Genomic DNA, 10,715 nt, shown 5'->3' on the forward strand with positions numbered 1-10,715 from the left:
CCAACCAGGAGCTAACCCTGAAGGTCATTCAGGAGCCATGGCTGGTAGTGCAGGTGGCCTCTGATTTGGTTAACAAAACTTGCTGCGGGGGCCAGGCTGGATTTGTTGGTTCCTTATGTCTCTGACTGTAATTCAAGGCTTTTATTCAGCTATAAATCCACTCATAAAGTCTGGGTCCTTGTAACCTGAGCTCTCCAGCAGTGTCAGCTTCAGTCAGCTGAGATTGTTATTGATGCACTCTTGGACCGCAGCGCTCAAGGCTGCTCCCAGCATCCACTCAGCACCCCTGCCCTCTCCTACCCCAGACTGGGATGGGGGGTTATGTTTCATGTCACAAGGTGATAAAAAGGTGTCTGAAGCAAGGGCTGGTTGGACACCTGTGCTCTGAGGCCAGGAGGGAATCAGCTGGATTTATTTCTTAGCATGGAGAAGAAGAGTCTCAGGGGGCACCTTCTCACTCTCTACAGCTCCCTGACAGGAGGGTGGAGCCAGGTGGGGTTTGGCCTCTTCTCCCAGGTAACAAGTGACAGGAAACTGCCTCAGACTGTGCCAGGGGAGGTTCACGATGGACATTAGGAGGAATTTCTTCACAGAAGGGCTGGTCAGGCATTGAAGGGGCTGCCCAGGGAGGTGGTGGAGTCCCCATCCCTGGAGGTGTCCAAGGAAGGACTGGACGTGGCACTCAGTGCTCTGGGCTGGGGGACAGGGTGGGGATGGGGCACAGGTTGGACTTGATCTTGGAGGTCTTTCCCAACCTTAATGATTCTGTGATCTTGTAAAATTCATTTTTGCTACAGGAATCTGTCCAAAGGCTCGACACTGAAACACTGCCCAGTAAAGGCTGGACAGGGACAGGGCACCCTGGAGCTGCAGTGGGAGGAGTGGGAGCCTGCTGCTGCCTTCCCTCCAGCTTTGCTCATTTTCTTCCTTTTTAAGGAAGAGAGATATTTTCAGTGCTTAATTACTAGGTTAGAGCAGAGACTGAACTACTCTCCAGACACGCAGCAACAGCAGTCTCTTGTTAAACTCCCCCACTTACACAAATGCAGTGGCAGTGCTGTCCTCCCTTTGGGGCTGGGGTGGGATAAGGGATGAGTGAGGTGCCTGACAGGTGCAGGGGTGTACCAGAGGCACAGAGAGCAATTTCAACCTTGGCATTTGTACCTTCCCACCTCCACGGTGCTGAGCTTACTGGGAAATGAGAAAACACGACCCTTTCTCTGGAAAAGTAAAAATCCAGCCTGGCTTGGGCCAGCACCCCCTCCCTCTGGCAGGAGGATAATTTGTCAGTGTCATTGTGTGCAAACCTCGCTGTGGATGGACATTATTGGGGAGCACTTGCCAGATCCAAAGGGTTTGGGCAGGTACCTCTGCCCCATCTGGGCTACCTGGCAGTCAAACTGCTGTCAAGGGAATTGGGTGGTTTCTTCTAGTTAAGCACCCTCTTACTCAGGCTGTACCGGTAGAGGTTTCCAGGCTTCTGTGTATCCCACTTGCTCCTCAAAGGCTTGGCATGTTATTTAACATAGTTAGTGATTGCCCTCTCCTGGTTGGCCTCTCTTACTGCTCCATTTCAGTGCTGCCTTTCTGGCAGAGCTCTCTTCCAAGCTTGGCGTGAAGCTCCAGGATGACTCTTCCCAGCTTCCAGCTGAATGACACACGAGGTGAACTGGATGCCCAACTTCTTTTTGCAAGCCCCGCTTCTGACCTCTTCAGAACCCTCTGCTCTCCAACAGCTTGGCAATAAAATGCATGGAATTTGAAGAAAACATTTATTGCCCGAAGCGGGGTCAGTTCCCCACAGTCCCAGGCCAGGGGGTACCTGGAGGAGGTGATGCTGTGCCCTCAGCCACGGGCTCCGTGTGGGGGGTGCTGCCTTTTTCTATTTCTTTTGTTTGACACAGCTCCTGTCAAAACAACAATAACAGGATAAGTGAAAATGCCAAAGCACCAGCAAGAGAGAATTTACTGAAGAAAGAAGTATTTTCCTTTCCCTTTTTAGCCCCCTTTTTAGAGGGGCTAAGGAAGCTCTGGGCTTATCCAGGCACAGACGCTGCCCAGGTGCTGCTGGTGACATTTTCCAGGTGTGTGCTGGAAAGAGGAAACCAAGTTTCTGGGGCAAAGCTGTGCTACACTGGGGGTTCAGTAAGTGAGTGCTGAAGGAAAGGGGGACTCAAACTTTTGGTGAAATAAGTAAAAAGCTTGTGCTACCCAGGCATTTGCTATAAGTTAAGGTCTATTAGTGCCTGGGGCTGGTGGAGGGGTACATGAGTCTGCTCTGATGCTCTGTTCACATCCATCTCCTTCACCCTGATGACAAAGGTCCCCAAAATATTTTCTGTTTGTTTAATCAGTTTTTTACTCCTTCGATGCAGTGTCCTACCTTGGCTGGGCACAAAACCCTTCTCTGACACCACCAATTGCACCACAGCTTGTAAGGACAGCCAGTTTTGTCTTACTGCACTCACTTTGCCTTTCTCTAACCTTCCTTCACCTTGTCCAAAGTTAAATGTGACCCAAATGCCTCTGCAACCCCCAGTGCACAGCTGCCTGTGGTTAGTGGGGAGGAGCTGGGCTCTTCCTCCCAGGTGCTGCTTGTTACCTAAATGGGAAAGGAGACCTGGCCCTGCCACAGCAAGAGGGTTTCACTCCCTGCCTTTGTCCCTGTCCCCAGTTCTCCTGAACTGTGGGGGACAGTTTTAAAAGAAGCATCTTGAGGCTGGATGGGTGTTGGGGACAATGTTGGATCCAGCCTGGCTGCCTGGTGTGGGGTTTTGGGCACCTCTGAAAGCTCAGAGCCTCCTGAGGTGGAACAGCAGGATGGAACAGAAAAAGGTAGGATGTTTTTCGCCTTCACTTTTCAAGCTGACTTGGGGACTGGGTCATTTGCAGGATAAAATGTCCTAAATAAGGTGGCAGAGGCAAGGGCTGGGTCTGGTTAATGTTTTGGTGAAAAACCTAAAGGAAAAATCCCTGGTGCACTGGCCCCTCCTGACCCTTGCTGCAGCTCCTGGGGGCAGCTGGTCTCTGCTGGGGGTTGGGGGGGGGGGGGGGGTAAAAATCAGGAGTTTTGAGGCAAAATGAGGAAGTTCAGGGCAAAGATCCCATGCTGTAGCTATTTCTCTCCCAGCAGTGGGAGGCAGTTACCAGGTTTCCCTGGAGATGCTCGGGTGCAGGTATTTGCTTTCAGGAGTCACCTATCTGCAAGGGGATGTTATTTTAAACCTCCACTTAAGTGAGCCTGTGGTTATTTAGTCCCCTAAATCCTTTCCACCACCTCGAAAACGCCTCTCCAAGACCCCAGTTTGGCAGCTGGGGGTACAGCCTGGGGTGGGGGCTGCGCTGGCTCTGCTGACCCGTGCCCACCCACGGACACCCACGTACTGTTTTCCAGGGTGCATAAATGATCTCCTCTTCCCTCAGCCCCAGGCACTTGGCTTGGTGCTCGAATTCCTCACGGTCAGCTGTGCTCACACTCAGGTTCCGGGCTGGAAGAGGAGAAGCATTTGCCAGGAGTTAAATATGGACTACTGGTCTTAGGATGGCCCTTCAGGATGTCCCTGCCCTTGCTGCCTCCTTTCCCCACCAGTGCTTGCTGTGGACGTGGTCTCTGCAGGGGTCTCTCGTGCCCATGGTGAACACACCTGAACAAAACCAGCCTTGGGTATCGCTTTTTTTTCTCTCCCAAACTACTCCAGTCCTGTCTGCTTTAAGGGATGGCAGGATAGTCTGACATTCCTGGGGTGTTGGGAGGGTCCAAGGCTGAGTATGGAGGCAGTTTTCTACATGTATCTTCAAATTCCCTTAATCAATTGCTCTGCAGCCTGGATGGGCAATGGGGAGCCTTATCAGGGTCTAAAACTGCTTTATGAGGTTGTGGGTAGATCTGATCAGCTTTGCCTGTGCTGGCACTGCAAAGCCACGTGCTCTGCCCTGGGAGGTAAGCACTGAAACATCATGGTTGGCTTGAAAATATTGAGATTTTACTATGATATCGATGCTGAATTGTATTTGCTTCCTGTTCTTTGAATATTTATGGCCTAAGTGGGTTTGGTCTTTAACTTGTTCTTTCTGTTCTGCCCAGAGATGTGGGATTTAATGGGCTTTGTAAATGCTCCTGTGACCCCTGGAGCGCAGGTCTCAGAAGAGTTTCACTGTTGGTGGAACCAAGCTGTTGTTGTGGTTTCAGTTGATAATTTTATGTGTGTGTTTTGGTGTCCCGCGACAAAGTTACTTTGGGAAGGAGTTTGCATACCGTAGAGATACAGTCCCAAATACGTTCTTTCCCTCTGCAGTTGGTACTGGATGAGTAAAAGGTCTTCAGAGCTGAGGTTCATCAGTGTGCCCACAGTTTGCTGGGTCTTGGCTTGGAGAGAACAGCCACAATATTCAGATTTTCGGTGCTGCAGCAGCAACAAGCCCCAGCCCAGGTGTGAGCAATGCCAGTAGCCCCTGGAATCCATCCCTCAGCAGTGTGTGAGGACAAATGTCCTGACATGGGGTGACTTATTTGGTTCTTGGTTTATTTGAATTGTGTTCCTTAAATATGGGGCTGGGGTGTGAAGGAGCCAAAGTCACCCAGCTCCCGTCCTGCTTTTGGAATGTGCTGCATGGTGTGGCGTGCTGAGGCTCGGGGTATGAGGGTGTGCCTGACCCCAAGTGCCTGACCTTGCAGCTTGGGGGTCTGCAAAAACGTGGAGAAGCTGCCCCCTGCTCACAGCAGTGCTGCTGTGGCTGGGTCAGTGCAAACTGTAACCCAGGGGGTTGCAATTCCCACCCCGAATGGCTCCCCCTGTTTCCTCTGCAAGGAGGAAGCAATTCAGAATGAGAAGCTCCATTAACTCACTGAAAACTGCCATGAGTGTTCCCTCCTTTCCCCCAGGGATTGTGAAATAACTTCACAAACAAGATGGTGTTCTCCAGCGGGGGTGGGAGCAGGTTTGCTCCTGGAACAGCATTGCTCTGTGGGGTTTAGTGTGGCTGGAAGGGGTGTGTGTGATCCCCTGGGTGTCCTGGTGTGGGGAGTTGTTTGGAGCCCACCGAGGCTTCAAACAGGCAAAGAGTGACCCAGGAAGAAAATGCATCAGATGATGTAAAACATGGACATGGGCCCTTTGTGTGTCTCAATCCATGGAAAAACAAGGGCTGGGGGATAATGGGTGCTCACCATGCTTCACCAGTGTGGTGTTACCGGCGGTGATTTCCAAGTAGGTGAGGTTGTTGGTGAGACATTGGTCCCCCCTGGAGAGAGAGAGAGGGGCAGGGGGTGATGCCATGGGCTTGGAAAGGACCAGTGAAGACCCAGCCCTGCTCCTGACCCCCCACCAGGCACCTGCCCCTCCTTCACAGGGTTAATTGCTCTCACTGTTAAAATTAGGGCATTTCTCCTGTGCATTTTTTCTGCCTTGCCCCCACTCTTTGGTGGTGAGATGTTTTCCACCCTGAAGTAACTGAAACAACAAATTGCTGCCTGTGTTGGCACAGAAAAAAATCACCCCCTGAAAGTCTGACCTGGCAAGGGAAACACCTTTTGGTGCCTGGCACAGTCAGTTGCTGTGGCACTGGAGAATTCTCCTCCTTCACAGAGGTCTTCTCCTTGCCCACAGGGCTTGGTGCCTGTGAGACCTCTGTGCCCTGCAAAATTCACCCAAACCCGGGGACTGTTGAAATAAATAATTAACTGAAGAGAGTGAGAAAGAGAAGAGATGGGAGAGGACGCACAGGGCAGCCAGGAGAGAGTCTTTTTGGAGAAACTGTGGTCGTATTTTGTACTGAAAGGCTGTGGGGCTGCAGCAGGTGGGAGGGGACGGGTTTGGGGGCAGCATCTTACGCGGCCACGTGCTGGGTGATGAGCAGCTCCCGCCCATCCGTGAGGGGCTCCACGTGCAGGTGCCCGTGGTCGATGAGCAGCATCTCCAGGAGGTGCCGGGGGAACTGGGCAGCCCCGGCCACGTACAGCCACGTCCCCAGCAGCTGTGGGGAGAGAGGGGCAGGGCGGTGAGGGCTGCTGGGTTTGCAGGGAAGAGCCGTGGGGAGGAGATTCCCACCCTCCCCGTGGCAGAATTGGTATCTCTGCAGAGTTCTCTCCCTTGCACTACATTGGCAGCAACCGGATGAAACCTTTGCAAATGCACCGGGGGAAAAAAACAAGCTGCGTGTGGGGATCGGGAAAGGTGCTGGTGCCGGCTGTGGGTGCTCTGGCTGGTGCAGCAGGGTCAGGGCAGCCCAAAAAATACCCAGCCACCCCTCTTTTTTTGGAGGTTGCTGCTGGGACTTGCTAGGGTGCCACGAGAAAACCGGGCGATTCGGGGGTGTTTTGGAAAGCAAATGTTTCACATTTGTTGCAGGTGTTTCACCCAGGGCACCTTGGCAGATGTGCCGGGAGGGGACAAGGTGGGGTTTTCCCCTTTCCCAGCAGACAGGGAGGCTTGGCAGAGCACCCACAAATTATTTGTAGGAGCGGGGCAGCCCCCCGGGGCTCGTGTCTCTCCTACCTTGGTGGCCGTGGCGTTGTCGGGGCTCAGGGCTCCGCAGGGGAAGGCGGCCGTGGGCAGCAGCACCGTGAGCCCGAGGGTGACCGCGATCCCGGCCATGGCTCCCCAACCCCGGACAGACGGACACGGTCGCTCGGCTCTTGCAGCCCTGCTGGGAGGGGACAGGATGTGCCCGGGGCTGCCGGCCCCGCACTGTGATGCAACCAGCACCTTTTAGGCGCCGACGCTCGCCCTGGCCCCGGCTGCAGCCGAGGTATCATAGATGTGGGCTGTTGGTGATGGGGTTGATGCAGTCGCTGCATTTAAAACTTAAATCTGCCCTGAGTTTGCCCATTTTTCCCCCCACAAGTGGCCGCTGTAGTTGCCCCTTGCTCTGGTAATGAGGTACGGTGCAGGTCCCCCCATCTCAGTCAAAGCCCAGGGCGGCTTTGGAGAGAAGGGAAAGTGTTTTTGCTGTCCTTGCCAAAACCAACCATAAAAATAGGACTGATGGGTCCCAGGAGCTCACCCCCATGCTGCTGGACAGATCTGTAGCAGCTCCCTGATTTCCCCTCCCTGTCCCACTGCTGTCCCTGTGCAGCCGGTCAGGGCAGGACCTCCTTCTCTGGCATTATTTCTGTTTACCTTTTCCCCTCTGGTAGCAAAGCCTCCCTGAATCCCTTGGTCCGACCCTGGGTGATGGTTTTCCCCATTGTCTCCCCTTTCCCCTGCTTGGAGACACTCAGGGAAGGCACAATGTCACCTTTTGTCACCCCACCCCACTGTAACCTCTGTGCAATGTCCCGGTGCAGATGCAGCCTTGTGGGATTTGGCTTGAAAATTGAGGGTGGGATGTTCAGGTGCTGAAAATGTCGTGGTGGAGGAGATTCGAGGGGGTTGGCTGGTTTGTGTGTCTTCCCATGGGGTTGGGGCTGATGGGTTGGTGCTCACATCCCAACATCCTGAGGCTGGGATCCCCTGACACCACAGAGCTGGCGTGAGGGATGAGAATCTCTGTGCCTGCTGCCACGCCTGGCCCTGTCTGGGTTTTGTCTGGGGCTTTTCACACCTCTTGACAGGTTTGGAGATGCGGCACCATTGGCAGGGTGTGCAGGAGGGGGTCCTGCACATGGTGCCAGAGAGGATGGAGCAGGAGCAGCTGGTGATTGTAACACAGGGGTTTATTTTGGGTCCAGATGAGAACAGTGAAACTGGGTGTTTAATCCATGAGATAAAAACAAAGCCTGGATAGGAGCTCCTGAGGCTGCACTGAGCCTGGCTGTAGGAGGATGAGGATGGAGCAGCTGAACTGGTCCATGGGGGTTACCCCAGCTGTGGATCTGCGTCACCTTCACCTGTTTTCTCCCCAGGCGGGGGACAGGCATCCTACAGGAGAGTGGCTGTCAGTGCCCCTCTGCCCCAAAACCACAAGGAATGGCTGGGTTGGATGCTTAGGGAGGAGGGGAGATGCACAGAGGGGAAGCTGCAGTGGGGAACAACACTTACACCTCACCCAGAACCCCATCCCAACTGGAGGCAGAAGCTGGCCTGGGGCTCACCCACCCTGGGGAGGGGTTGGTACCTTTATGGAAGTGTAGTACATGTCCTCCTCGGTGAGGCCCAGACAGTGCAGGTGGGCTTTGAACTCTTCCATGTGCTCCTTGCTCACATTGTGTGTCCGTGCTGTCAGAGGAATGGAGAAGGGGGGGAACAAAAGGGAGTTCTGGTGGTGCTTTGCTCCTGGGTGATCCTGACAGTGCAGATGTGGAACCTGCTGCCTGCCTGCCCCCATCTTTCCCCTTTCTGTATCAGAGGAAAAGGGGCTTTTTGCCCTGCCTGTGAGGGTTGGGGGTGCCTGTGCCCCTTGATTTGTCCCTGGACAAGGCTTTGCCCCACATATCCAGGCAGCATCCACTCACCTGAGAGGCTCAGACTTGGTGAGTCGATGTTGATGTGGTTCAGGATCAGCAGGTCCTCGTCGCTTTGGATCAGTGTGGCCATGGAAACCACCTGGTTATCATCAACTGGAAGGCATGGAGAGAGTGGGATCACCCCGTGCTGGGGCTCACCCTGGGCAGAGCTGGCAGGGGCTCTCATCCCCTTTTATCCTTGAGACTCATCCCAGTGGGGACCAGCCTGGTCCCACAGCACTGCTGTACCCATTGTGTGGGGTGGAAGAAATTTTTCCCCCCACCTCCAGACGCAATTTTAGGTGTAAAAGGGCTTGTGGTGCCCAGTTCTGGGGGGCAGAAGCAGGAGAGTCCCAGGTGCATCCCCTCCCTGTGCTCTAACTGGGCCTCACCGTGCACCAGGGTGGAGTTCTCCTGCAAGACCTGGACCTTGCTGTTCCTCACCTCACACGTCTCATTCCTGTGGGGCAGAGAGGTCAGATGGAGCAAACGTCCCTGTCAAGCCTGAGGGACTTGGAATTTGAGTGGGACTGCAGAGCTTAAATAAAGGTGGCATAGCTGCTCTCCAGTCCCAAATTTGCAAGGGTGCCTCAGCCCAGAGGATGGCACCAGCAGGTAGAAATGCCCCTGGGGTTGGGGGAGCTTGGTGAGGGGGTGAATGTCTGTCCTTACAGTCTTATGAATTCGGTGATGTTGAGCTCGTTCTCACGGCTGCCAGGGGAGAAGGAAAAAGCCGAGAATTTCGCTGCTCTTAACTCTGGCAGGTAAGGGGGGTACCTGGTGGCACCGATGATGTAGAACCATTGTCCCAGGAGCTGCAGAGGGGAGGGAAGTGGGGAAGGTTGGAGCAGCCACGCTAGGTTCATCCACAGGCACCACGTGAGTGAAAGCAGATGCTGTGTCCTGCCATCCCACTGCCACGAGGACCCCTGGTAGGTGACCACCCTGGGGCAGGATCCAGTCTGGGTGAGGGGTTTTATCCCCTGAGTTTTGTCCCCTCTCTGCCAAAGTGCTGCTGCAGCTCCCAGGATGGCTAGTTCTTTCTGTGGTGGTGTCCCTCCTGCTCGGTGCCCAGTTCTCATTGCTTTCCTCCCATTAAACGCTCCCAAGGGACTAAATACTGTTTATGCAGTGAAGGGTTTGCGGATGGAGACTGGTGACCTGAGTCACCACCACTTGAAGAACTTAAAACAGAGTGACAAGCCACTGGGATGGTGGTGCCCAGCCTGGCTGGCACGAGGAGATGGAAGCAGGAGCCTCCAAAAGTGCCTGCTCATGAGATTATGGGTGCAGAGCTGCAAGGCTTCACCCCTTCCCTGTGCCCCGGTACAGCTGTCTGGATTTTTTTTTTAAGAAAAGCAGCATGGATAGCCAGCCAGATAAGCATAGAGCTGATGAGTCTATAACCTCTTCCTGGACCTGTAAGGGCTAGGAATGCTGGCAGGAAAGGAGAGGGCAGGGCTTACCCTGGGGATGGTGGTGTTGTCGAAGGTGATCGGGACGAGTGGGGCGCAGCTGGGGGGCTCGATGGCGAGGGCCAGGGGCAGCCCCAGGAGGAGGGTGATTGTGGCCAGCATCTTCTGGCCAGCTGGGAGGATGCTCCTGCTCTGCCAGGCTGTTGATCAGCTCTGTCCCTTATATACAGCTGCCAGCAACGCTGGACATTCCCAGCACCAACGTGCCTGTTCCGCTGCTGGGCTGTTTGCTCAAGCATGAAGCAATAGCAGGTGGAGGAAAGTCAGCTTGCAAAATCTTGGATTTCTCCAACAGAAAAAGATGAGAAAAGCCCACCAACATAACGCTTCACCAATGCAGCCTTTTTTTTCTCAGAAACTGCAACTAATTCTGTGGGCGTGGAGCACTTGGCAGCTCCAGGTGTGTTTGGAGGCCTTAAGGGCACTGAGGGGACCTGGGTGTGGCTTCCCTCCAGAGGGCAAATAAACCTCTGCAGAGGTGGATGGGTGGTGGTTGTTGACCCCCAGGCTTCAGTTCACACTGGCCTTGCTCCCTGCCAGGGCACGGGGCTGGCACAGGGGTTCACATGTGCTCTTGGGGGGCAGATGCTGGGGGGGATTCCGTGGGGAATGGGGCCTTGGGTACGAGGCAGGAGACCCACCAGTGCAGTGGGCTCAGGCTTTTAACGAACTACATAAATTACAACTTCTTCAAATGCAGAATCTCCTCATTTAACAGTGCCTTAGAGCTCCTCTAATGTCAACTTTGTATTTAAGTGTGGTGAATGATTTATCAGATGTGTTTGCTTTAGCCCTGATCGCAGCGCGGTTGAGGACTGGCAGCTCGTGTGAGGGACAGCCCCAACCCAGATGGGTTT

At 54.1% G+C, this 10,715-nt stretch overlaps 2 protein-coding genes across 2 annotated transcripts; both read right to left on the reverse strand.

Moving 5' to 3' along the window:
- Positions 1-1,753: 1,753 nt before the first annotated feature.
- Positions 1,754-6,820, reverse strand: LOC116796997 (alpha-1-acid glycoprotein-like). The gene is made up of 6 exons (XM_032708055.1): positions 6,495-6,820; positions 5,831-5,973; positions 5,168-5,241; positions 4,256-4,366; positions 3,385-3,488; positions 1,754-1,907 (listed from the first exon to the last, which is right to left on the reverse strand). Exons 1-6 carry the CDS (start codon positions 6,591-6,593, stop codon positions 1,791-1,793), a joined length of 648 nt encoding a protein of 215 aa, XP_032563946.1. The 5' UTR covers positions 6,594-6,820; the 3' UTR covers positions 1,754-1,790.
- Positions 6,821-7,639: 819 nt separating this feature from the next.
- LOC116796998 (alpha-1-acid glycoprotein 2-like) lies at positions 7,640-10,009 on the reverse strand. Its single transcript, XM_032708056.1, has 6 exons — positions 9,850-10,009; positions 9,056-9,198; positions 8,776-8,843; positions 8,393-8,497; positions 8,056-8,156; positions 7,640-7,859 (listed from the first exon to the last, which is right to left on the reverse strand). Exons 1-6 carry the CDS (start codon positions 9,958-9,960, stop codon positions 7,797-7,799), a joined length of 591 nt encoding a protein of 196 aa, XP_032563947.1. The 5' UTR covers positions 9,961-10,009; the 3' UTR covers positions 7,640-7,796.
- Positions 10,010-10,715: the final 706 nt, after the last annotated feature.

Source organism: Chiroxiphia lanceolata, chromosome 21 (assembly GCF_009829145.1).
Source record: "Chiroxiphia lanceolata isolate bChiLan1 chromosome 21, bChiLan1.pri, whole genome shotgun sequence".
NCBI classification, from domain to species: domain Eukaryota; kingdom Metazoa; phylum Chordata; class Aves; order Passeriformes; family Pipridae; genus Chiroxiphia; species Chiroxiphia lanceolata.